This window comes from Aethalodelphis obliquidens, unplaced genomic scaffold, assembly GCF_003676395.1.
Source record: "Aethalodelphis obliquidens isolate GAN/ISIS:26980383/991018 unplaced genomic scaffold, ASM367639v1 scaffold166, whole genome shotgun sequence".
Lineage (NCBI taxonomy): Eukaryota > Metazoa > Chordata > Mammalia > Artiodactyla > Delphinidae > Aethalodelphis > Aethalodelphis obliquidens.
In genome coordinates this window covers 42,744-67,618 of record NW_020838110.1, presented here as the reverse complement: position 1 = coordinate 67,618, position 24,875 = coordinate 42,744, and the positions used below count along the sequence as shown (strand labels likewise).

At 54.5% G+C, this 24,875-nt stretch overlaps 1 protein-coding gene across 21 annotated transcripts in view; it reads right to left on the bottom strand.

Moving 5' to 3' along the window:
* The window catches only part of TTYH1 (tweety family member 1), a 58,933-nt gene that overhangs the window by 680 nt on the left and 33,378 nt on the right, over positions 1-24,875 (bottom strand). For 4 of the 21 annotated variants that reach the window (XM_027099973.1, XM_027099970.1, XM_027099975.1 and 1 more), the window contains 14 exons: positions 16,978-17,094; positions 13,519-13,559; positions 13,216-13,364; positions 12,877-12,948; positions 10,412-10,586; positions 8,438-8,549; positions 7,404-7,694; positions 4,904-4,999; positions 3,555-3,627; positions 2,796-2,871; positions 2,233-2,288; positions 1,997-2,089; positions 1,655-1,747; positions 284-426 (listed from right to left, as the gene is read on the bottom strand). In XM_027099973.1, coding sequence (XP_026955774.1) covers positions 284-426; positions 1,655-1,747; positions 1,997-2,089; positions 2,233-2,288; positions 2,796-2,871; positions 3,555-3,627; positions 4,904-4,999; positions 7,404-7,694; positions 8,438-8,549; positions 10,412-10,586; positions 12,877-12,948; positions 13,216-13,350 — 1,415 coding nt within the window. In that variant the 5' untranslated portion in view covers positions 13,351-13,364; positions 13,519-13,559; positions 16,978-17,094. Of the gene's footprint in view, positions 1-110; positions 157-283; positions 427-1,654; positions 1,748-1,996; positions 2,090-2,232; positions 2,289-2,795; positions 2,872-3,554; positions 3,628-3,743; positions 3,841-4,902; positions 5,000-5,819; positions 6,122-6,247; positions 6,975-7,403; positions 7,695-8,437; positions 8,550-10,391; positions 10,587-11,089; positions 12,212-12,876; positions 13,423-13,518; positions 13,560-16,977; positions 17,095-20,956; positions 21,064-24,875 lie in introns of those variants that run through there. The other 17 variants (XM_027099971.1, XM_027099972.1, XM_027099977.1 and 14 more) reach the window with 17 other exon arrangements.

Here is a 24,875-nt window from a genome sequence, read left to right as displayed (position 1 = left end):
TCGGCCCCTCCTTCCTCAGACCCAGGAGTCCAGGCCCCCAGCCCCTCATCCCTCAGACCCAGGGGTCCAGATCCCCAGCCCCTCCTCCCTCAGACCCAGGGGTCCAATACCTGAGGGTTGAAAGGGTCGTCATCATCTGTGTCATCATAGTCGTCACTGGGGTGCAAGGGGGGGAGTGGCAGAGAAACAGGATGGGGGTCCATCAGGAGGCTGCCCCCTAACAGTGGCTCAATGGTTCTCCCCCATCCCCTCCGCCAAGACCCTGCCCCCCTCCCCTCCTGACCTGGGTGGGAAGAGGGCCCAGGCGCGGGGCAGGCTGCAGAGGGCGGTGGCCAGGGCCCCCGCAGACAGGAGGGAGAAGAGCAGCAGGTAGAGCAGGCCTTCTAGGGCGTCCTCACACAGGCCCCGCAGGGCTGCGCCATAATCCTGGGGCGGGGGGGAGAGGGCGTCAGCGGGCAATGCACACGGCTCAGACCGTGCACCTGGCTCTGCAACGTTGAATAAGTCCCTCAGTTTCCTCCCCTGTCGCCTGTGCTCAGCACAGGGCCTGGCACGCAGAAAGCGCTCAGCACACGGTAGGCGCTGTGGTCATTGTCATTATCACACCTGCGAGCAGGAACCCAAGTTGCGGCTTCCTCTCCATCACCGAGAACCCTCCCTCCACCCCCCCCCCCCCCCCCCCCCCCCCCCCCCGCCGCCCAGCCTTGGTTGAGTGCCGGGCGTCTCAACCTGGACACGTCTGACATTGGGGCAGATCACTGTGTGTGTGCTCAACGGGGTGGCAGCGGGTGGTGCCTCTGCACTGCAGGTCCCTGAGCAGCAGCCCTGGCCTCCAGCCACGAGATGCCAGTAGCACCCCCTCCCCCAGCCGTGACACCCAAACATGTCTCCACACATTGCCACCACCTCCTGGGGCAAAATCGCTGGCTTAGAACAACACTGAGAATAAGGCTTAGAAGAACAACTGGTATAGAAATGCCCCCTGCACATAACGCACACTCAGTAAACACTGGCTGACATTACTGGCATCCCCGGAAATCGGCAGAAGCACCATTTCCTGAATGGCCAGCCATAAGTCATTCAGCAGGGGCTGGCCGAGGGCCTGCTCTGTGCCAGGCATTGCTCCAAGTACCGGGGAAACTTCAGCAACCAGGCCCCAGAAGGTCGCTTCAGACCACAATGAGCTAATGAGAGAGGGGGTTTGGAAAGCAGTACTGGGGTCCCGACAGCAGGATAGCACCAGCAGGAAGGAACCCGGCCGATGGGAGGTGGGGGACTGCTGTCTGGGAGACCCGCAAGGCTGCTGGGGGAAGGGGTGCGGGCTAGGGAGAAGCCAGGACCTTAATCCGCCTGCAGGGGTAACTGCGGGTTTTACGCGCAGGAAGAAGATCAGATTGTGCTTAAAAGGCTCACTGGGCTGTTGGCTGCTGTGCGGAGGACAGATGGGGGCAGGCAAGCAGGAAACAGGGAAGAGGCCCTGGGGCCGGGAGCAGCGGTGACAGCGTGAGCTGTGCTCAGAGCCCAGACGGGCTTCAGAAGGGCCGGCAGAACTTGCTGGAGGAATGAACAGGAAGCAGAAAGGATATTCCTAGGTTTCTGGGTCTAGGCAGAGGCTCCCCTGCGAGAAGAATTCGGGGAGGGCGACAGGGGTCACCTTGTGCAGGCCACGACAGTGCAGCAGTGCCACCAACTGGTGGAAGTTTCCTTCTGTCACATTCAGCGTCTCCTCCAAGGACAGCAGAGGCTTCTGCGGTGGCAGGGGGTTGTTATCTCAGAACTCTTCAGGCTCCGCCCATCTCTTCAGGCCCCGCCCCTTTCGGTGGGCTCACAAAGCCAGGGCCCCCCCCCCCAGCGGCCGCCCCGCCCCTTTCTGCGGACCCCCCCCGCCCACAGCCACCGCACCGCCCCTTTTCTAAGGCTCCGCCCACACACCCAGGTTCCCTCCCCTCCTTCCCCTGGGAGTCGGGGTGCAGAAGGAGCACCCGGCCCCGCCGACCTGAGCAGAAGGGAACTGGGGGACAGCTTCTCGCTCCAGCCCCTGCAGCTGGGAGTGGATGTTGGCCAGAGCTCGCTGGGACAGAGTCAGCCTCTGCGGGAAGCCAGAAGGAGGGAGGAGGACCCAGCGGTTGACACCCCCAGCCCACTTGGCGCCTTCATCCTCCCCCCAGCATCCCTAAGTCTAGGCCCCAGCCGCGCCCTCCTCCACCCGGTTCCCTTGCCCGCAGCCCTAACCTGTTGAAAGGGGTTGGAGACGGCCTGGTTGCAGAGGAAATAATAGTTCAGGATGTCTGAAGCGGCAAGGGAAGAGGGGAAGAGGGGGGAGGCTGTGAGCCTGAGCCCCGGGGCCCCCCTGGGGAAAGGCGGGAGGGGGCAAGGCCACACTTTCCACCCCTCCCAGCTCAGGACCCTCCTGTGGTCCCAATGACCTCGCATTCTGAGACTGGCAGCCCTCCCAGCCCCTAATCCCTTCTGCTCCAGCCACAGCCAGAAACATGCTGACCTACACACTCCCGGGGAGCCCCTGCTTCTGCCACCCTCCCCTTGACTCAACTGTGCTCCCCCCATTTTCTCCAAGTGGCCAAATCCTCCCATCCCTCAGCTCCAGCCTGAGGACCCCTTTCTCCTGACTCCATCATCCTTATCCCTCCCTCTGTTCCAGCGCACCAGGGGAGGTGCCGAGAGCTTCTGCAGAACTGGGCAGGGCCTGGCAGCCGGCTGCGCACCCTCACCCCATCCCAGGAGGACCGCGCAGAGAGGCCCGAGGACGCAGGGCGTGCGCCTGGAGATGCGATCACCTGAGCCAAGGCCAGTCTCCTCCCGGGTCAGGTTCAGGATGTAGGTGTCCGGGCTGGAGCAGAAGTCGCTGAGGCCCTGAGAGGGGCAGCAGGAAAGGGGGCTCAGAACAGAAACCGCCCCCATTCCACACTCCCACAGAATTGAGGGCACTCTAGCCCCCCACTCAGACCCAGGAGTCCAGACCCCCGGCCCCTCCCCCCTCAGACCCAGGAGTCCAGACCCCCGGCCCCTCCCCCCTCAGACCCAGGAGTCCAGACCCCCGGCCCCTCCCCCCTCAGACCCAGGAGTCCAGAAGTCCAGTCCCCCCCCTCAGACCCAGGAGTCCAGACCCCCATTCCACACTCCCACAGAACTGAGGGCCCTCTAGCCCCCCTCCCTCAGACCCAGGAGTCCAGACCCCCGGCCCCTCCTCCCTCAGACCCAGGATCCAGGCCCCCGGCCCCTCCTCCCTCAGACCCAGGATCCAGGCCTCCAGCTCCTCCTCCCTCAGACCCAGGATCCAGGCCCCCGGCCCCTCCCCCCTCAGACCCAGGAGTCCAGACCCCCGGTCCCTCCTCCCTCAGACCCAAGTGTCCAGAAGTCCAGTCCCTCAGGACCTAGGAAACTGGCTGGAAACTTCAGAACCTGTGTTCCTGGCCCCCAAGTCTTTCCTCTCAGGACCTAAAGCATTTATGCCCATCCTGCCCCAGGATCCAGGAGTCAGAGGCCTTTGGCACCCTTAAGTCTTGGAGCCCAAGGGCCTGTCCCACTCCACTCACCACGGCCGTAGCTGCCTCCAGGCCCATGGAGCCCCAGCTCAGGACAAGAACCAGGAGACTCATCACCGTCATCCTACGGTGGGAGGAGGGATTGGACTTGGGGGTTCTGGGGTTCTTAATCTCCCGCCTCACCTCTTCCCTTCCCCCACCCCTAATCCCATCACAGCCCCAGCCCTACCCTCCACCCACCTCTGGAGCCAAGAGGATAACAACTAGGGGCAGAGAAGCTGTTGGGGGAGAGGTGTGGACCCGTGGCTGCTGACGTCAAACTGAACATCTGGCCCTGCTGGGGGAGGATACGGGGTGAGGGGCTGGCCGGATCCAGCCCACGTCTGTTCCCGCCTTGCTCCGGACCGCCCACCCCTGGGCCCCATCTCCCTGCTCTGAATTCCGCAGGACCTTGCTCCCAGGTTCACCCATTGCTTGGTCAAGCCCAGACTCCTCCTCCCAGGAGTGGACACAGCTCCAGGGCTGAAACTGCCTTTCAGGTTTTCTCTGGGGATGGGGTTCGTGGGGGGGGGGAATCAGCCTTGGAGGGTGGTCAGCAAGAAAGAAGGGCACCTGGAGGGAGCCAAACTGAAGGCCTGGCCCCAAGCCCCAGACCTGCCCTGCCCACTGTGCTTTACCATCTTCAAGCTTCAGGGCGGCCTGGATGGGATGGCAGGACCTCTCACCCCGGGGGGAGTGTGGGAATGGTGGCGGGCACAAGCGTGGCCCCCCTCAGGGCCAGGGAGGATACAAAGGCTCCTCCAAGTGGAATAGGTTGGCCTAGGTGGAATCCCAGCTCCAGCACTTTCTGGCTGTGCAGCCTTGGGCAAGTGGCCTAACCTCTCTGAGCACCAGTCTCCCTTTCTGTCATATGGGGAGAAGGAAAGGGCCTCCTCATAGGGTTAGTGCGAGGGTTCCAGAAGAGCATCGGGCATACAGAATGAACCTTTAAGTAATTAAAGGTTCATTAATTTAATTAATTAATTAATTAAAGTAATTAATTCCGCCACGCCACGTGACAGCTTTCTGCCTCAGGGCCCTCATCTTCCAGTAGGCATCTGACAGGCACCTCCTTCACAGGGTTGTCATAGCAACTGAGAGGGTCAGTGATCACCCCAATCCTCAGCACAAGCATCACTATCATTGCTTTCCTAGGATTTTGGTGCACTTCTTACTGTGAGGACAGCCTGTTTCCCGCCCACCCCCTTCCTGGGCAGCTCTGAGCCTGATTTCTATGTGCCACCCCAGCCCAGGAACTCCATGGAGGTTCGTGGGACAAGGGAATGAAACCTGGGAAGGACCGTGGCCCCTCTCGGAAGAGCGCTGTGGGATCTCAGTGCCAGGAAGCCACCCAGACTTACACAATCACGAGCCACTTGCTCTGCTTCGCCAGGCCCAGGAGGGTGAAGAGGCAGACCAGCAGCTCCAGGAGCAGCAGGAGAACGTAGGCCAGCCACCTGGGGAGGGGGTGACAGGGCTGAGGCAGCAGCAGAAAATCCAGCCTTTCACGGGCCCAGGCTCCCAGGCCGGGACGCGGCAGAGGGTGACAGCACCTGCACGTTCTCCCGGCTCTGCCTGCACACGCGATCTCCCTGATGCCCAGTCTCCAGGCCACAGCCAGGCCCATCTGTGAAGTGGGTGCATTGGGAGGCCGACCACTGGAGCCATTTAGAACACAGGTCCCAGGACTGTACCCTGACCGAACCACGCATGAGCCCTGTGAGTGGCACGCTCTCAGGGCCCCAGCCCCTCCACCCCAGCCCGGAGGGCAGAGGGACTCATTCCCAGGCATGTACTCAGCAACACAGGGCACGACCCAAGGGCTCAGTGTCTGCAGGCAGACGGCCTGGGTCGCAATGCCAGCCCCTCCACTTCCTGCCTGCCTGCAACTCGGTCTCAGTAACCTTGCCTCCTGTGTCTCGGCTTCCCCGCCAGTAACTCGGGGAGAACAGCAGCACCTACGTGCAAGGGTTGTCGTGAGGATAAGGAGTAGAGACACACAAGCACCGAGAAGAGCGCCAATACGGACGCACTTAGATATCAGCTTGAACACGAATCGGGAAACTTTTAATGTCATTTAAGAATTCAGTATTAGCTACTGGTCAGTTCACTCTGGTTGCAGAGGAAGATGTACATGAGGCCGCAGCACAGCGCCTGGCACTTAGGAGATGCTCAATAAATAGCATCGCTCTCAGCGATCCCCACGTCGCCAGCGCGGCAAGGGAACGGCCACCCCCCTCCACGGCAGCCTCTGCTCAGACCCCTGTGGGGGCTCACTGTGCCCTTCTTTCCCGGACTGCCGGCGGGTCAGGCTGTCCCTGGAAAGGAGAAGCTGGGCCCAGTGGCTCCAGCCGACCTCCAGGCCTTTGCTCCCCATGTCCCCACCGCCAGCTCGTGTGTCCCAGCTTCACTTCACTTCCGTCAGGGGCAGGTAGCACTTCTGCCCTAGGCCACCAAGAACCCCCCCAGCGAAGCTCTCCCGCTGGGGGCCCCGATTTCCTTCCAGGAAGCTGGCCATGTTTCTAGAAGGAGTCCCAAGTGTCAGGCACTCTCGTATTGGTGAATCCAGAGGCTATTTCCTGTTAATGATGGGTCTGCCTCACCCAGGTGTAGTCCACACAGCTACCCTCAGCCCCCACTGAAACAGGGCTGAGGCCCAGGGCCTGCACCCCTGAGCTTGGCCAGAACCCAGAACTTGAACTCACTGGGACCCAGGCCTGTCTGATGCCCTGCAGGGGGGTTCCCCATTGCCGACTGCTTCAGCCCAGGTCTGCCTGCCCTCCTGGAGCACAGAATCCAGGACCAAGTCTTCCCTGTCTCTGCTCCCATGTCTGGTTGGGACCCTCAGTCGTCGGATGACCAAAAGAAATAATTCCTTGCGGACGAAGCAATGAGGACACTCCGTCATGTTGGCTGCTGGGAAAGATGGCCGTCCCAGATGTCCTTCAAATGTCACCTTCTCAGTGTGGCCTTCCCGGATGACCCCCCCCAACTCCCAAAACTGCCATCCTCTGTCCCCAGACCATCCCGTTCCCGTCTCCCACCTACTCTTCTCCAGAGCTCTTAACACTCAGCACCTTACAGACAATATCTCATTCATGCATTTCTTATCGGTCCGCCCACCGTGAGACAGGCAGGATTCATTGTTCACCGCTCTATCTTAAAAAAAAACCCATATTTTACAGACACCTATATAATGTGTGCTGGTCGCCCCTGTAAGCACTTGACAGATAATGACTCAACAGACCCTCCACAATCCAATGAGGGTATTGCTACCCATTATTCCCACGGGTACCAGATGGGAACACCGAGGCACAGAGCTGGTATGTACCTTATTTAAGATCATGTGGTTAGGGAGGGCCGTGTGGCTTTAGAGCTCATGGTCCTGACCATTTGGGTACACCTCTCTCACCAGAAGGTGTAAATAAATATCTGTTGAATGGATACACGCGTCAGCTGGACAACCGAGGGAGTGAACTAGTTAGTCTGAGATTCAATGAGTGAAGTGCAAGAGTGACTTGATGAATGGCTGAGTCAAGGATGAATGAATGAAGGAGTGAATACATTGAGGGAGGGAGTAAACGGATGAATACTTGAGTGGGCACGGCATCACTTGGTCCGTCTCTCTACGCCAGGGCTGCTGTCACTTACTGACACTTAGCACAGATAATCCTTTGCCGTCGGGGGCTGTCCTGTGCACTGTAGGATATTCAGTAGCATCTCTGGTCTCTGCCCACCTGGTGCCAGTAGCATCCCCTCCCCCAGCTGTGACACCCAGATATGTCCCCCAATGTCCCCTGGGGGCACAATCACCCAGGCAGGGGTTCCCTGCCACACGGAGCAGACAGAGCGGTCACCTACCTGTACTCCTCCACAAAGGACACATCTTCAGCTACTTGCACGGGGCTCAGGGGCACTCCCTGCCAGAAGGCCAGCCCCTGGAGCTGCTGGGCCACGGCTTCCGCCTGCCGCCGAGCCCCCCGGGTGGCCGCCACCAGCTCCGTGCGCTGCGTCAGCACCTCCTCCAGAGTGGTCAGCTCTGTCCTCACGGCCTCATCCAACCTCTCCACCATCTCCAACACCTGCGCACAGGGGTGGGCCTGGAGTCGGGGGAGGGCGTTCTCTGGGGTGGCCAGGGATTGGGCGACAGGGCTGGGGGGGGCGAAGTAGGAGTGAGCAGGGGTGGGTATCTGAGATCTGGGCGCTGGGGCATCTGAGGATTGAGGAAGGGAAGGAAGGGGCTCTGCGGTCCAGCTCATGCAGTTCTGTGGCTTCTGTCAGGAGCTCGGAGAGGTCAGTGGCTTGAGCTCCAGGACTGAGGTTAAGTCTGGGATCCTAGGGCTGACCCTGGCATCTGCCTTCCTGAGTCTGGGGTCTCACGTCTGGGTTCCAGGGCTGCAACCGGACATGAAATCTAAGGTCTGAGGTCAGGCTGGGTCTCAGCTCCGGGCCTGGCATCCTGGGGCTGGGGATGAGAGTGAGGCTTCTCGTCTGAGTCCCGGGTCTGAGCGCTGAGGTCTTTAACCTTGCACCTGGGCCAAGGATCAGGTCTCTGTCCTGGATCTGACCTGAGGGCAGGGGCTGGGTTTTGGTGTTTGGTCTCTGAATGGTTTGGGCTGTGAGCTGAAGTCCAAGGCTGGGGCTGCGTGTGAGTTAGTCTGGAAGCCCAGATCTGGGCTAAGGTTCTGATGGTACCATGTGTGAGGCCCTAATCTGTAGTCAGGGTTGGGGGCTGGGCATACAGTCTGAGATCTGCATGTTGGAACCTGACATTCTGAGTCTGGGGTCTTGGCTCTGAGTTTAGATCCTGTTTTCCTGGGAGGGGGCCCTTTGCCCAGGTGTGGGGAACCAGTCTGGGTGTGGGTCTGGGGTCTGGCCAGTGCCTGGCCCCTCACCAGGTGGTCAATGGCAGTGAGTGTGTGGTTGGCATGCAGCAGTGCAGAGCTGAGCTGGGACACCCCATCACTGGTCTCGCTGTTGCCATAGAAACCGATGCCAATGCCAGTGCTAAGAGGAGGAGGGAAGGGAAATCACAACCGGTCCTGGGACCCTGGGGGCCGCCACGCCCCCCCCACCTCCTCACACACCCAATCCCATCTCCCACCCCATCCCATTGGTCCGGCCCATCGTGGGAAAGGAACGTCTCCAGCCTGGCCCCCACCAGTTGCCAAGGTAACGGGAAGGTCTCACTCCCCCGGCCCAGGGACGTCATTGTGATGCTAATGGTGGGTGGAGAGGTGGTGGGGAGCAGGCCCCCAGATTTAACTCGCACCTCCCCGGAGTGAAACCCTGCCATGCCCAGCCCCAGGACGGGAGGTCCTCCCCTCTAGTGACTGCCAGCCCGCACCCAGGCCCTCCACCCTTTCCCCAAGTATCCGGGGTCCTCAGCACCTGTCCCTTCAGGATGCAGCCGTCCCCTCCCCCGCCTCCTGGGGGACCCCAAGCCTGGAGCTCCCAGTCTCCCCCCACCCCCAGGAGCCAAGCTTCTGGACGGCTGGGAGGGAAGCGAGGGAATGTGGGCCCAACGGGCCAGAAGCCGGGCGCCCCCGCCCCTCGGTCGCCGGCACACAGAGCTCCATTGTGGGGCCTGAATACGGGCCCCCTCCCTCTCTGCCCGCACCACACTGAGTCCCTCCGCGGAGGGGGCCAGGCCTGGAGCGGGGCGGCGGACGCCCCGACGCCCTCACAGCTCCCAGCCCCGCGCTGCGCAGGCCCCCGCCCCCTGCCCTGGGATGTGACGGCGCTGGCTCCAGCGCCCGCACCCATTGTTCGCAGTGCTACAAAGCTGCTCTTGTTTCCCGGCCACGGGGGCTGGCCGTGCCTCTCCCGCACAGGGCCTCTGTCCACCTCCCCGCCCCCCTCCACGCGGGAGAGCGCGAAGAGGAAGCACCTTGGGACCCCCCAGCCCCCTCCCCCACTTCCACCTCCACACGCCCACGCTCCCCGCGGTGGCACGGCCCAGGCTGGCGGGGGTGGGGTGGGACTAGCCGCTTTCCGGCGCTGCCGCCCTCCCCGCCCCCAAGCCCCAGGTCGGGGGCAAGTCCTGAGCGCCCAGATCTGCCCTGAGGGGTGGGTGTTGCCCTGAGGGGAGGGGCTGCGCCCAGAGCTGGCTCCTGGTAAATGGCGCGTCTCCACGTGCCCTGCTCCTCCCACCCCTGAGGGTGTCCCTGGGCTCCTAGGGGTTTTGGGGTCTGAATCTCCACGTGGCCCACCTGGCCTCGAAAGGTTGCCTCTCCCTGAGCCTCCCTCTTCAAAACTGGTTGTGACAACTCTGAATCCAGCAGGGTTACCGTAGGAAGGAGTTAGACCAGCTCAGGGCTGCTCCTGGATTGTAAATATCCCTTTACTGTCCCTGACCGGGATACATCAGCTTCACGAGGGCAGGGACCATGTCTGGCTTAGTCAGTATTTCCTGGCACATAGTAGGTACTCAGGAAATAGTTGCTGAATGAATGAATGAGTTAATGAATGACATCCCTAGTTCACATTTATGGCGTCCAGCTGTGAACCAGGCACTGTACATTTCATTTAATCGCACCACAAGCAGGAGGTGGGTGTGACGACAGTGCCCATTTTAGAGATGTGGAAACCGAGGCCTGGAGAAACTATACCACTCGCCTAGGTCACACAGCTGTTCCACGGCAGAGCCACCAAACCCAGGCAGTCTGACTGCCCAGCCTTTAACCCCTAGACCATCCTGCCAGGCTGGCTGCCCTTGGGAAGTCACTTTTCCTCTTGGACCTTGGTTTCTCCATCCATCAAATGGGAGCAGTTCTCCCCTGCTGGGACACCACCAGCAAGACTGATTGATAGAGAGCTTGGGGAGCCCCATCCCCAGTGTCCACCCACCCTGGGGCCCCATTACCAGCCGACGAGAAGGGCAGCAATGCAGCTCCAAGTGACGCAGCCTCCCCCCGGCGGAGGGCTCTTGGCCCCGGGCGGCTCTGGGGGCCGGCAGCAGCAGAAGCGGATGAGGTAGACAGCAATGAAAATGAGGCTCAGGCCCAAGCCCAGGCCTGCCAAGGCCACCACCAGCAACAGGGCCTGGGGAAGGGGGTGACATCAGGCATCAGAGGGGCTCCGGGCTCCCTCCCTGTGTGTCTGAAGGTTCTGGCTTTGGGATCTCAGTGCAGGTGGAAGGCACCCCTGGCTAGCTGGGGGGCCGAGCCAAGCCGTGGTTTTCAGGTTTGTGAGGAAAGACGTCATTCCCAGCCCCTCCCAGGCTGGCAGCCAGGGATCCGGGACTTGGGGCTGGAGGGAGCTTCCAACTGGGAGGCCCAAGTCTTGGGTTCAACTTCTGCTCTGCCCTCCAAAGGCTGTGTGACCTCTGGCAGGGGCCCTCCCCTCTCTGAGCCTCAGTTTCCTCCACACCAAGACCAGGCAGTTGGAATGAAGCACCATCCAAGGACATGGCAAGACCTGGACCCGAGACTCCTGTGGGGTCGGGGGTCTGGAGGGGGCACCTGTTCCTGGCGACGTGTGCCAGGTTGGGGGTGGTAGGCTTCCTACTCCCTCCCCCCTCCCCCACGCTGGTCCTCCCCACTCACTGTTTGCTTCCTCTCCCCTGATGCTGAGTTCTGCACCCCCACCGCAGTGTGAGTCTGTCACCCAGGGACTCGGGGGAGGGGGCGTGACAGCCTCCGTGACACTGTGTGCGTGCGTGTGTGCACGCGTGCGCACGCTCGTGCAACTCAGAGCTGGGCACTGGGAGGCTGGGAGAGTGAAGACAGAGCAGGGGCGAGAGGGGTATGGGGGGGAAAGAGAGAGAGAGAGAGGGAACGAGGTAGTGTGTGAATGTATGTGCGAATGTGTATATGTGAACATATGAGTGTGTGTATACTTGACGCATGTGTGTGAGCATTTGTATGAGTGCAAGAATATGTGTGTAAATGTGAAGGTGTGGGTGTGTGTATACATGTGTGAGTATATGGGTGTGTATACATGTATCTGTATGTGGGTGTATATGTGTGCATATGTGTGTATATGTGCGTGTGAATGCATGTGTGAGAGTGTGTGTCTGTGTCCCCCCAGCACGGTGGCACCCAGTCCCCGATTATTTTCCCAGCTGTCCCCTCCTGGGGTGTGTGTCCCAGCACTGTCACCCTGACTGTTGTTGACGGGGGTGGGGGTGGGGGTGGGGGGGCAGAGTGAGCCTCCCTGAGTGCCTCTGGCGGTGGCTGGGGTGGGGACCCCGCGTGTGGCATCCGTGTGGGGAGGTCTCCTTGGCCGTGAGCAGGTGGCCGTGGACTGGCCCTGGAGGCTGGGATTGTGTAACCAGCAGGCTGTGGTAGAGGGGCTGGCAGTCCCCGTTTGGTGGGGACAGAGCGGCGTGGAGTCGGCGGGAGGAGCTGCTTACGGCCGGCTCAGCGCAGCCATGACCCAAATAGCTCAGAATACAGCACACGTCCCCCTCTCTGCTTTCCTGGGACCCCCCTCCTTCTAAGCTTGCCAATCCCCAGCCCCCTGTCCCGGGAGCCCCCCAGGACAGATCTGAGGGGCTCAGACCTTACTGGCAGGGCCCAGGACCCATCCCAGGGCTCCACCATCCTGCCCACCCCCTACCCCATCCCCAGCTCCGCCAAGCCTTGCTCATTAATCTCAAAGTCAAGGACTTGAATTAAACTGGGTCAGGGGACAGTTCTTTCGCCCCTATTGGAGCTGACCCAGGCTGGGCCCCCTTCCCCAGGGACCCCGGTTTCCTTAAGGTTCCCCCCCCAGCCCCACCCTCTGGCCCCGTTTCTGTCATCCTCCAGCCCCCAAACCGAACCTCATCCTCACCCCCCTCCAACGACCTGACTGACTGCCCCTTCCGTCCTGGGACAGGCTGGAAGTCTCTCCCAGCGCATCCACCTGTTCTTCCCAGCTCCAGCCCTAAAACCCCTCACCCCCTTCCCCATTTCAGGTCTCAGTCCCGTCCCAGAATCAGGGCACCTCCAGCTTTCTTCCTCTCCACCATGTCAGCTCCTCTGTATCTCCTGGGTCCCACCTGAACTGGGACGCATTTAACTGCATTGCCCTGATCTCATGAGGGAAGGGGTCGTCTTTTAGGACATGATGGACCTACCCCCCTGATGACCCTAGCTTCCCGCGCAGCTCTCAGAGACCCGGGAATCCAAGGGCCCCCAGTCCCCTCCCTCCTCTGAGATCCAGGGGTCCAGGCCCCAGCCCTCCCGCATTTAAGGAGGTTCCCAGGGGAACCTCCAGGTACGGGCACGCCAGGCTCTCGCTGCCTCAGGTACCCCAAAGTCCCGGCCCGGCTCCCACCCACAGAGAACACAGGAATCTGTCACCCAGCTCCCAACCCCCGCCCCCAGGACCCCGTGCCCGCGCCCACCTGCTGGTATTCTTGTTCTTGGGGCGCGAAACCGCTGGGCACCGGGCGGAGCTGGAAGTCGGCGCGGGGCAGCTGGTGGAGCAGATGCACCCAAGCCGAAGGTCGGTAGCCCGGGGGCGTCCCCATGGCCCCCGGGGGAGGGCTCAGCGGGGCGGACGCCGGGGCTGCGGGAGCCTCGGCAGCGGAGCGGGGCGCGGGCTGAGCGGGGTCTGGCGGGGCTCAGGGGAGCGAGCGGGGGGGAGGGAGGGGGTGGGGGGCGGAGATTGGGGGAGGAGGGGGGAGGCGCGGGCAGGGCAGGGACGGTGCTGCCCCTGGCGGCTGAGGGGGGGACTGCGGTACCGCGAGTCGGGCTCCCCGCGCCCCCTCGGTGGCGGCGGCTCCCACCTGCGGCCCCCCGCGCAGGTACCGCGCTGCTCGCACAGGCGGCCCAACGGAGCTCGGCTGAACAGCGACATCCAGTAGAAGGCCGCTCATACTGTTATATCACCCTACAGCATAACGAGCCCTTTATCTTTAGGAAGAACCTTCGGGTCTGTGCAGAGGTCGCTAGTGTTTGCGCAGCATTTTACAAATAATGATCAGTTACAAATCATGGTCAGTTGCATCAATAAAAACCCCTCACTTATGTAAGCGTACTCTCACCTGTAAAGGACGCCTCCATGTGGGTTAAAAGGCTTCTCCCACTTAAAAAAAAAAAAAATCTGTATAAGGACACAGCTTCTAGACCCAAACGTCCCTTTGTGTATAGAGCACTCCAGAAAGTACACCCGCATGTCTGCAGTAAGGACCCCTGGCACGTGCAGAAGGGTTCTTCCCACTCCAAGAACTTGCTCATCTATTTGGGGGACCCCCTCCCATCTTTATAAGGATGCCTCCCATGTGTTAAAGAACCTCTCTAAACTGATTAAGAAAGACTTCAATGTATACAAGGATCAACCTGCCCCTGCCATTGACTTTACAGTTTACAAAGTGTTTTTCCAGCCGCTACCTCTGCTGAGTCTCACAGGAACCCACTGAAAACGCACTGGTAGTGGAGGAAGTAGAGGGGACCTGGCTGCTTCAACGTTACCACCCAGCCAGTCACTGCTGAAGTCAAAACTAAGGTCCCCAGGAATCTGCCCCAGGGGTTCCCCCACCCCTGTGGAGCTGGGCTAGACTTCGCCACCTGGCGTCCCCACACACATGGCCTCCCTTGTGGGGGGATGTGATGGGCAGGGGGGGAGAGAGGGGAGATAGCGCTCCACCCATCTCATCCCAATATTTTGCTCCCGATTGGTGAGAAAGGGCTGGGGGGTAGTTGCCCATCTCATTACTAGGGAGAATATAACGGTGGTGGTGATGGTCCTAGGGATAATGATGGTAATGACGATGATGAAGATTATGGAGCTGTGGATGGTGACAATGACATGATGAAGGTGATGACGAGGATGGTGATGACAGTGATTATGTTGATGAACGGGAGACTGAGATGCTGTCTGATAGAGGCTTGTTCTCCTTGATCTCCTGCTATTGTTTCCTGGGTCTGCTTCTCCTGGGGAAGATGCATGGTTATTCCAGGGTGGTCCCTGAGCATTTCCAGGGTTCTTCACTGAATACCGTTCCAATACCATCCCAAACTCTACAGGTGTGAATTCAGGGCTTGGGTGCGTTAGGACCCCCACCCCCAGCGTGGGGGAGGGCTCAGAGCACAGGTTGTTGCTATTGATATTTTGTTTCAGCCAATTCTTGCCATGTGGGGAGAGGGACACAGCATCGCCAGATGTTTCAAATTTCCAAGAGACGGCAGAAATATGGATATTTTTAAAAGCAAAATCCCTCAGCTTTTAAATGTTAAAGCTAATTCAGATACAGAAAAAATACTGTGTGGCCAAATAAAACCTGCCCGTGGGTTGATGCTGGCTGTTTTGTAAGCTCTGGTCTAGCCAGACGCCGAGCAGCACTGCCGAGGAAGGGGCAAGCGGAGGGAAATGGGCCCACAAAGAGGCTGAGAAGGAGCAGCCCAGAGAGGCAGGAAGGAAGCAATGCTGCCTCTTCCAGGAAGGCCTCCTGACCAGCCCCTCTTGCCAAAAGACAAGGGCAGGTCCTGGCTAAAGAACTCACACGTGCTCCCCATGACGTAAATTCTGGGAGACTCATCAGTTTCACGAGGTGATTGTGAGTATATATGGTATGAGTCCATTTAGGTGATGTTCAGGAACAGACAAAACTAATCTATGGTGGCAACAGTAATCAAGACAGTAGTTGCCTCCGGGAGGGTGGGGACAGGGCTGACTGGGAAGGGGGCCGAGGGGACTTTCTGGAGTGATGGCATTGTTCTGTATCTTGATAAGGTTTTGGGCGGCACTTGTGGTACAAGAGGTCTGCATTTGTGGTACACTTAAGATTTGTGCAAATTTTGCCTCGGGGGAAAAGAGAACTCTATTTAATGATATGCATGCTTAAGTATGGGGGGGAATTTAGTGGTGTCTGCAGTTTCCTTTGAAATGGATCAAAAAAGAAATAAGGTGGATTGACAGGGGGATAGATAGGTAATAAAGCAAAATATTAATGGCAGCATCTAGGTGGCGGGTGTCTAGGTATTCACTGTAATATTCTTCATTTTTTCCACCTTTATTGAGATATAATTGATATATAACACTGTGTAGGTTTAAGGTGTACACTAATGATTATATATGTATATGTGTGTGTATATATATATATATATATATAGCTATAGCTATATATCCATATCTATACACACACAACATACATATATACCTTTTCATGTACCTGTTTGCCATCTGAATATCTTCTTTGGAAACTTGTCTATTCAGGTCCTTTGACCATTTTATAATTAGATTATTTGTTTTTTTCACTGTAACATTCTTTCAACTTTTTTGTCTGTTTGAAATTTTTCATACTAAAATGTTGATAAAAAAAAGTGGGTGGGAATGTAAATTGATACAGCCACTATGGAGAACAGTATGGAAGTTCCTTAAAAAACTAAAAATAGAACTACCATATGACCCAGCAATTCCACTACTGGGCATATACCCTGAGAAAACCATAATTCAAAAAGAGTCATGTACCACAATGTTCATTGCAGCTCTATTTACAATAGCCAGGACATGGAAGCAACCTAAGTGTCCATCAACAGATGAATGGATAAAGAAGATGTGGCACATATATACAATGGAATATTACTCAGCCATAAAAAGAAACGAAATTGAGTTATTTGTAGTGAGGTGGATGGACCTAGAGTCTGTCACACAGAGTGAAGTAAGTCAGAAAGAGAAAAACAAATACCGTATGCTAACACATATATATGGAATCTAAAAAAAAAAAATGGTTCTGATGAACCTAGGGGCAGGACAGAAATAAAGACGCAGATGTAGAGAATGGACTTGAGGACACAGGGAGTGGTAAGGGTAAGCTGGGACAAAGTGAGAGAGTGGCATGGACATATATACACTACCAAATGTAAAATCGATAGCTAGTGGGAAGCAGCCGCATAGCACAGGGAGATCAGCTCGGTGCTTTGTGACCACCTAGAGGGGGGGATAGGGAGGGTGGGAGGGAGACGCAAGAGGGAGGGGATATGGGGATATATGTATACGTATAGCTGATTCACTTTGTTATACAGCAGAAACTAACACACCATTGTAAAGCAATTATACTCCAATAAAGATGTTAAAAAAAGAGAAATGACCATGAGTCCAGAATGATATGAATAATTGAGTGAATAATGTGAGAGATGGGAGAGAAGAGACACATTTCCCATGCGGAAGAATTCCAGATAATTTCTGTAGCTACTCCACCCTCAAGCGGGGAGCATAACTCCCTACCCCTTAAGCGTGGGCTGAGCACGACGACATCCTTCTCATGGGAACAGCACAAAAACGAGGGAAAAAGTAACTTTGTAGTCAAGAAACCCGACAAGCCCGGCCTCAGCCAGGAGTTCAAGGTCAGCATCAGAGTCTTGTTGCTAGTCTGTACCCTTGATGTGATGTGAGGAAAATGGAAATTTACTTCTGTGGTTTTCTTCCCCTAAACCCAGGACCTCAGTCTAATCATGAGAAAAATATCCATCGAACCCCAAGGTAGGCACATCCTACAAAATACCTGAGCCGTCCTCTCGAACACGGTCAGGTTCAACCAAAACAAGGAAAGGCTGAGGGACCGTCGGAGCCAAGGCGAGCCTCAGGAGCTCACGTGTCATGTGGCCTCCTCGATGGGGTCCTGGAACAGAAGAAGGACACAGGTAAAAACCAAGGAGCTCCGAATAAAATATGGGCTGTAGGGTGGTGGCGCAGTGGTTGAGAGTCCGCCTGCCGATGCAGGGGACGTGTGTTCGTGCCCCGGGCCGGGAGGATCCCACATGCCGCGGAGCGGCTGCGCCCGTGAGCCATGGCCGCTGAGCCTGCGCGTCCGGAGCCTGTGCTCCGCAACGGGAGAGGCCACAGCAGTGAGAGGCCCGCGTACCGCAAAGAAACAAACAAACAAAAGAGACAAAACAAAAAAAAATATATGGGCTGTAGTTAACTACAGGGCATCAATCTAGGTTCATTAGCTGTGAGGAAGGCACCAGAGCAATCTAAGATGTTAGCGGCAGGGGAAATGGGGCCAAGGGTGTAGAGGAACTCTCTGTACCATCCTTGCAACTCTTCTGTAAATGTGAAACTATTCTAAATTAAAAATTTTATTTAAAAAAAAGCAATCCATTTTTTAAAAATGATAAAGAGTAAAAAAAAAAAAAAAAAAAAAAAACAAGTCTAGGCTCACGGGTACGAACAGGAGACAGCTTCATTCGTTCTCACCCTGCCTGCACACTCCATCTGTCTGAGCCCCCTTTCCCTCCTCCGTGGCTATATCAGGAGCAGATCTTCTCGATTTTCTTGCCATCTGGGGGTTTTCCAACTGTCCCAATTTCAGGGGGTCAACAGTGCAGCCTAACTTAATATCAAAACATCCATCTGTTTCCAGGCGGAGGCTTGACCTAAGACCCCACAGACCAAGGGAGGAGGTGACCCATGGTTGGTTTGCCCGCTCACCTTCTCTTTTCCTGCCTCTGAGATACACACGCCTTTCTTTCTTCTCCTTCCCAAGCTGTGCCCGTCTGATAGCTCTTTGTCTCATGGGAATCCTTGGGAAGCCCCCCCCCCCGCCCCGCTTCCTCCTTCCCTCAGGTCCACCCAGAATTCCTGCTTCCCTTCTTCAGCAGCAAATTACTGCTTAGCCCAAGACCACCAGGAACATACCTGCAGTTGAACAAGCTGGGCTTAGTACTCATCACTGTGGGAGAGAACACACATCCTGGGGTGAGACGTAACACAGACCAAGCAACAGGGTGCTACGGGCTGTACTGGGTCCCCCTAAATTCATCTGTTGAAATTCCCACCCCCAGTGTCTCAGATGTGACTATGTTTGGAGATGGGGCCTTTGACAAGGTTATTAAGTTAACATGAGGTTATTAGGGGGAGTCCGGATCAAATATGACTGCAGCCCTCATAAGAAGAGGAGATCAGACATGACAGACATGACAGAAGGACAACCACGTGAGGACACGGCAAGAAAGCAACCAGGCCAAGGAGAGACGTTTCAGAAGAAACCAAACCTGCCGACACCTTGATCTCGGACTTCCAGCCTCCATGACTGCGAGAAAATAAATTTCTGTTGTTGACACCCCCCAGTCTGTGGCGCTTTGTCATGGCAGCATGAGAAAGCGATACAGAGGGTGTTAGAAAGATGCTATCATTGGCTTTAGATTCATTGGGTCATTTTGAGCAGGGTCAAAGGAAGAGAGCTTGCCCTGGATTTGGGTGTTGTCAGGGAGCAGAGGCAACTCTGTGGTTGGGTGTCTCAAGAAATCTTACCTACAAACAGCTCATACAACTCAATATTAAAAAAAAAACCAATCCAAAAATGGGCAAAACAACTAAATAGACATTCCTCCAAAGAAGACATACGGGTGGTCAACAGGTGCATGAAAAGATGCTCAACATCGCTAATTATTAGAGAAAGCAAATCAAAACCACAAGGAGGTTTCACCTCACACCGGTCAGAATGGCCATCATCAAAAAGTCTACAGATAAAAAAAAAAAAAAAAAAAAAAAAAAAGTCTACAGATAACAAATGCTGGAGAGGGTGTGGAGAAAAGGGAACCCTCCTACACTGTGAGTGGGAATGTAAATTGGTGCAGCCACTATGGAAATCAGTATGGAGGTTCCTCAAAAAACTAAAAACAGAGTTGCCGTATGAGCTGGCAATCCCATTCCTGGGCATAGATCCAGAAAAGATGAAAACTTTCAGTTGAAAAGATACCTGCACCTCAGTGTTCATAGCAGCACTATTTACAATAGCCAGGACATGGAAACAACCCAAGTGCCCATCAACAGAGGATTGGTTTAAAAAGATGTGGTACATACATATAACAGAATATTACTCAGCCATAAAAAATAATGAAATAATGCCATTTGCAGCAACGTGGATGGACCTAGAGAATATCATACTAAGTGAAGTCAGTCAGAGAAAGAGAAATATTACATGATATCACTTATATGTGGAATCTAAAAAATAATACAAGTGAATCTATATACAAAACAGAGACAGACTCACAGACATAGAAAACAAATTTATGGTGACCAAAGTAGAAAGAGAGGGGCAGGGAGGGATAAGTTAGGACTATGGGATTAACAGATACAAACTACTATACATAAAATAGATAAGCAACAAGGAGTTACTGTATAGCGCAGGGAACTATAGTCATTATTTTATAATAACCTATAATGGAATATAATCTCAATAAATATATATAACTGAATCGCTTTGCTGTACACCTGAAAGTAACACAATATTGTAAATCAACTATACTTCAATTTTAAAAAATTGACATTAAGAAAAAAAAATCTTTTCTACAGAAAGCGAAGATAAAGAGGTACCAGACAAAGAAACAAGTCATCATCTATGGAGAGAGTGGGTATTTTGCGGTTGCCCAGTGATATTGACTGAAGCGGATGTTACGTAAGATTGTTTGCATCCTGCGGCGGACCGTCCTGACGTGGTGATGAGCATCACATCCATTCCGTGTATCCTTTCCCACCAGGTACTGGCATTTATCTCCCTGGTGGGCATGATTGCTTCTGGCCGTTGCAGTATCCACAGAGATGATGGGCATCACTTATTTCCAGGTGTGGCCTGCCTCTCCCGCTGCCCCCCTCCCCCTGCAGCAGGGTCCTGCGTGGGATGCAGGGTCCGCCCGTCCAGGAACGCCTGCAGCAGATCTTGACATGAGGGGAAAGTAACTTAGATCACGCCAGACTCTGCAGTGGGCGTGTACCTATCACGGTACCACCTGAAGTCACCCCCCATCTGTGCTGTACTCGCTCAGCCCTTGTCCTACCGTGACCCTCCTGGCCCCTTCTCTTCTTCAGGATACACGTGCCCCATCCCCCGGGGCCTTCTCCCCCTCCAGCATTCTCAGTGGCAGGCAAACCTGCTTCTGCTGTGCGTGCTGGGTGTGCCAGCAGGGGAGGTTCCCGCCAGCTGCCCAGCTTCACCTCCCCACACCCCAGCCCCGTAGCCCCAAATTCAGGGGATCCTGTCCTGTTCCACCATGCTCCAGCTCTGTCCCATGGAGGTTCTGAGATGTCTTAAAATAATAGACTTCATTATTATTCAGGCACGGTGAGGCCACAGGATCGGAAGGCTACTGTCTCAACAAGATGGTTTGCCATGCTCACAGGTTCCAAGGGCAGGGGGCACTGTCTCTTCCTGGCTTGCAGTTGACTGCCCTTCTAGCTGTGTCCTCAAGAGGGAGACAGAGTCAGAGACAGAGACACAGGGTGGGGGGCACTCTGGCGTGCTTTCCTCTTCCTACCAGGTCACTAATCCCCACGTGAGGGCTCCACCCTCACGACTTAATCACCTCCCAAAGGCCCCACCTCCTAATACAATGGTACATTGGGAGTCAGGGCTTCAACATGTGATCTGGGGGTTGAGGGGTGGGAGCACATTCAGTCCACAGCACCCTACAAGAAAGGAACGCCCGCTCTCTTCTGCAAAGTACGTTTGCAAGAACCCCACCCTCTTATGAGTCCCTTACCTCAAGACGGGTGATGCGGTAATTGTGCCACTCTGGACCTCTGCATGTCTGAAGCTTCTCTTTAGAACAGGCAGACATTTATCACCTATGCACTTTCCCACTGGGACCTCAATCAAAGGGGAGAGATGGGGGAAATTCCCTTTAAAAAAAAAAACCCAGCTTTATTGAGGTATAAGTATTGATATACACAGAACTGCATATATTTAATGTATACTATTTGATGACTTTGGACAAATGCAAACACTGTGATACCATCACCACAATCAAGGTAACAGTTGTTTTCAACACCTCCCAGGCTTTTCTTATTCCCGCTTTTAACATTCTTTTATGCTCTCCTTTGAGAAGGTTTTTATTTTTTTCATTTTAAAAATTATTTATTTATTTTTGGCCAAACCGCGAGGCATACGGGATCTTAGTTCCCCGACCAGTGATCGAACCCAGGCCCCCTGCAGTGGAAGCACAGAGTCTTAACCACTGGACGCCAGGGAAGTCCCGAGAAGGTTTGTGCACCTTCACAGAAAAATGACTCTCCAGCTCTCCGTAACTTTACAGATAGGTTGGGTTTTTGCTTGTTTGTTGTGTTTTTGTTTTTGTTTTTTTGTGGTACGTGGGCCTCTCACTGTTGTGGCCTCTCCCGTTGCGGAGCACAGGCTCTGGACGCGCAGGCTCAGCGGTCATGGTTCACGGGCGCAGCCGCTCCGCGGCATGTGGGATCTTCCCGGACCGGGGCACGAACCCGTGTCCCCTGCATCGGCAGGTGGACTCTCAACCACCGCGCCACCAGGGAAGCCCATTAGCTGTTATTTTTTTATCGAGAGGAAATTCACGTCAAATTAACCATTTAAAAATGCTGGAGAGGGTGTGGAGAAAAGGGAACCCTCCTACACTGTTGGTGGGAATGTAAGTTGGTGCAGCCACTATGGAGAACAGTATGGAGATTCCTTAAAAAGCTAAAAATAGAATTACCATATGATCCAGCAATCCCACTCTTGGGCATAGATCCAGAAAAGATGAAAACTCTAATTTGAAAAGATACATGCACCCAATGTTCATAGCAGCACTATTTATAATAGCCAAGACATGGAAACAACCTAGGCATCCTTTGACAGATGAATGGATAAAGAAGACGTGGTACGCGCACGCGCGCGCGTGCGCGCACGCACACACACGTGCCATGGAATACTCCTCGGCCACAGAAAAGAACGAAATAATGCCACTGGCAGCAACAAGGATGGACCTACAGATCATCATACTAAGTGAAGTAAGCCAGAGAAAGACAAATATTTGATCACTTATATGTGGAATCTAAGAAACAGTACAAACGAACTTATTTACAGAACAAATACAGACTCACAGACATAGAAAACAAACTTCTGGTTACCAAAGGGGAAAGGAGAGGGAGAGGGATAAATTAGGAGTTTGAGATGGACAGAAATACACCACTATATATAAAATAGATCAACAAGGACCTACCGTATAGCACAGGAAACTATATTTTATATCCCGTAATAAACCATAATGGAAAAGAATCTGAAAAAGTATATATATGGATATATATATGTCACTTTGCTGTACACCTGAAACTAAGAAAACATTGTAAGTCAACTATACTTCAATAAAAAGTTTTGAAAAAAATAAAAAGTAATTTAATGATTTTAAAGCACGCAATTCAATGACATTTAGCACGTTCCCCAAGCAGCGCAACCATCGCTCTATCTAGTTCCGGAAAATATTCATCACCCCAAAGGAAGCCCCATACCTGTTAGCAGACACTCCCGTTCCCCTCCCCACAGCCCCAGGCAAGCACTCATCTGCTTTCTGTCTCTCTGGATTTGCCTGTTCTGGACATTTCCTAGAAATGGAACCATACAGTGGGTGACATTCTATGTGTGGCTCTTTCACTCAGAGTCACATTTCGAGGTTCACCCACAGGGTGGAATGTATCGGCTCGTCTTTGCTCTACGGCTGAGTAAGAATCTGGTGAGTGGATGGAATGCATCTTGGTTATCATTTTTCCTTTTACTATTACAACTGCCACTACGTCTGCTATTATTAGTACAACTGCTGGGAATGTTTGCACAAGAGGATGGAAAACTGGCTGGAGAAAGAAAACGGATGAACTCAGAGGGACACACATGTGGGTTCAAATCCCAAATCCCTCACTGTATAGGCCTGCAGTCCCATGGCCCTCACACCCCTGATCTGGCCTCAGTGTTCTTAGCTGCAAAATGAAGTTAATGATCCCCACTTCCGTTTGTTTTTATTCAATTTTAATTTTTCATTTTTAAAATGTGGTAAAAATGTACATAACATTAAATTTCCATTTCAGCCATTTTTAAGTGAGTTCAGTGGCACCAAATACATTCACAGTGTACAACCGTCGCCACCTTCCATAGAACTTTTTCAACTTGTAAAACTGAGACTCTGTTCCTACTACACACCAATTCCCCATCCCCCCAGCCCCCAGCCCCTGCACCCACCATTTTTCAGGGACAGTGACTGTATTTTATATCTTGATAGTGGTTTGGGCATCTAACTGTCAAAACACAGCTCCTAGTACATTTAAATGTGTCCATTTCATTTCACTGAACCCACATTTTAACACACAACAAAAAAGAAGGAACATGAAGTTTGAACTCTAGGTAATGATGCACTTGCTGAAATATTCAGGCGGAAGCATACTGAAGTCTGCAACTGACTTTATTTATTTTTTGGCTGTGTTGGGTCTTCGTTGCTGCGCGTGGGCTTTCTCTAGTTGCGGCGAGCGGGGGCTACTCTTCGTTGTGGTGCGCGGGCTTCTCATTGCGGTGGCTTCTCTTGTTGCAGAGCACGGGCTCTAGAGCGCAGGCTCAGTAGTGTGGCGCACGGGCTTAGCTGCTCCGTGGCATGGGGGATCCTCCTAGACCAGGGCTCGAACCCACGTTCCCTGCATTGGCAGACAGATTCTTAACCACTGCGCCACCAGGGAAGTCCCTGCAACTGACTTTTAAAGGCACCCCAGGGACTTCCCTGGTGGCGCAGTGGTTGAGAATCCGCCTGCCAACGCACGGGACACGGGTTCGATCCCTGGTACGGGAGGATCCCACATGCCACGGAGCAGCTAAGCTCGTGTGCCACAACTACTGAGCCTCTGCTCTAGAGCCCACGTGCCACAACTACTGAGCCCGTGCCACAACTACTGAAGCCCGCACGCCTAGAGCCCGTGCTCCGCAACAAAAGAAGCCACGGCAACGAGAACCCCGCGCCCGGCAACAAAGTGTAGCCCCTGCTCACCGCAACTAGAGAAAGTCCGTGCACAGCAATGAAGACCCAATGCAGCCGAAAATTTTAAAAATAATTTAAAAAAATAATAAAGGCACCCCGAACACCCCAAGTGGGTTGATGGATAGCTACGTGATAAAACAGAGTAGAATGTCAATGGTTGAACCCAGGTAGTGTGTACGTGGGCGGTCACTGTGACATTCTGTCAACTTCTCTGTGTGTCTGAAACATTTTCATAATAATATGTTGGAGGAAAAACTCAGCCTGTAACAGTCATCTCACCCTCAGTCTTGTTAGTCTCTTCAGTTATTAAAAAAAACCCTCCAGGCACCTGGCAAAACGTGTGTGGGAAGAGGTTTTATTTAAGAAGTCACTGGGATGGGTAGTCACAGTGCTGCAGAGCGCGTGTGTCACTGTCGGATCTCTGAGCGCGTGTGTCACTGTCGGATCTCTGAGTTGGGACCCTTCTCTTCTTTGGAAAGAAGCTTCCAGCAGTCCCAGCCTTAGCGGGAAGTCTATTCGGCCTTCCTCTGTGGCAGCTGTCTCCGCCGTTTGAGGTAGTATGTTTCTGACACCCACTCCCGCATGTGTTTTTCCCCCGTACCACCAAGCAATTCTCCGGACACCAGCTGGGTGCCTTGCAGTTCACTCAATGGAA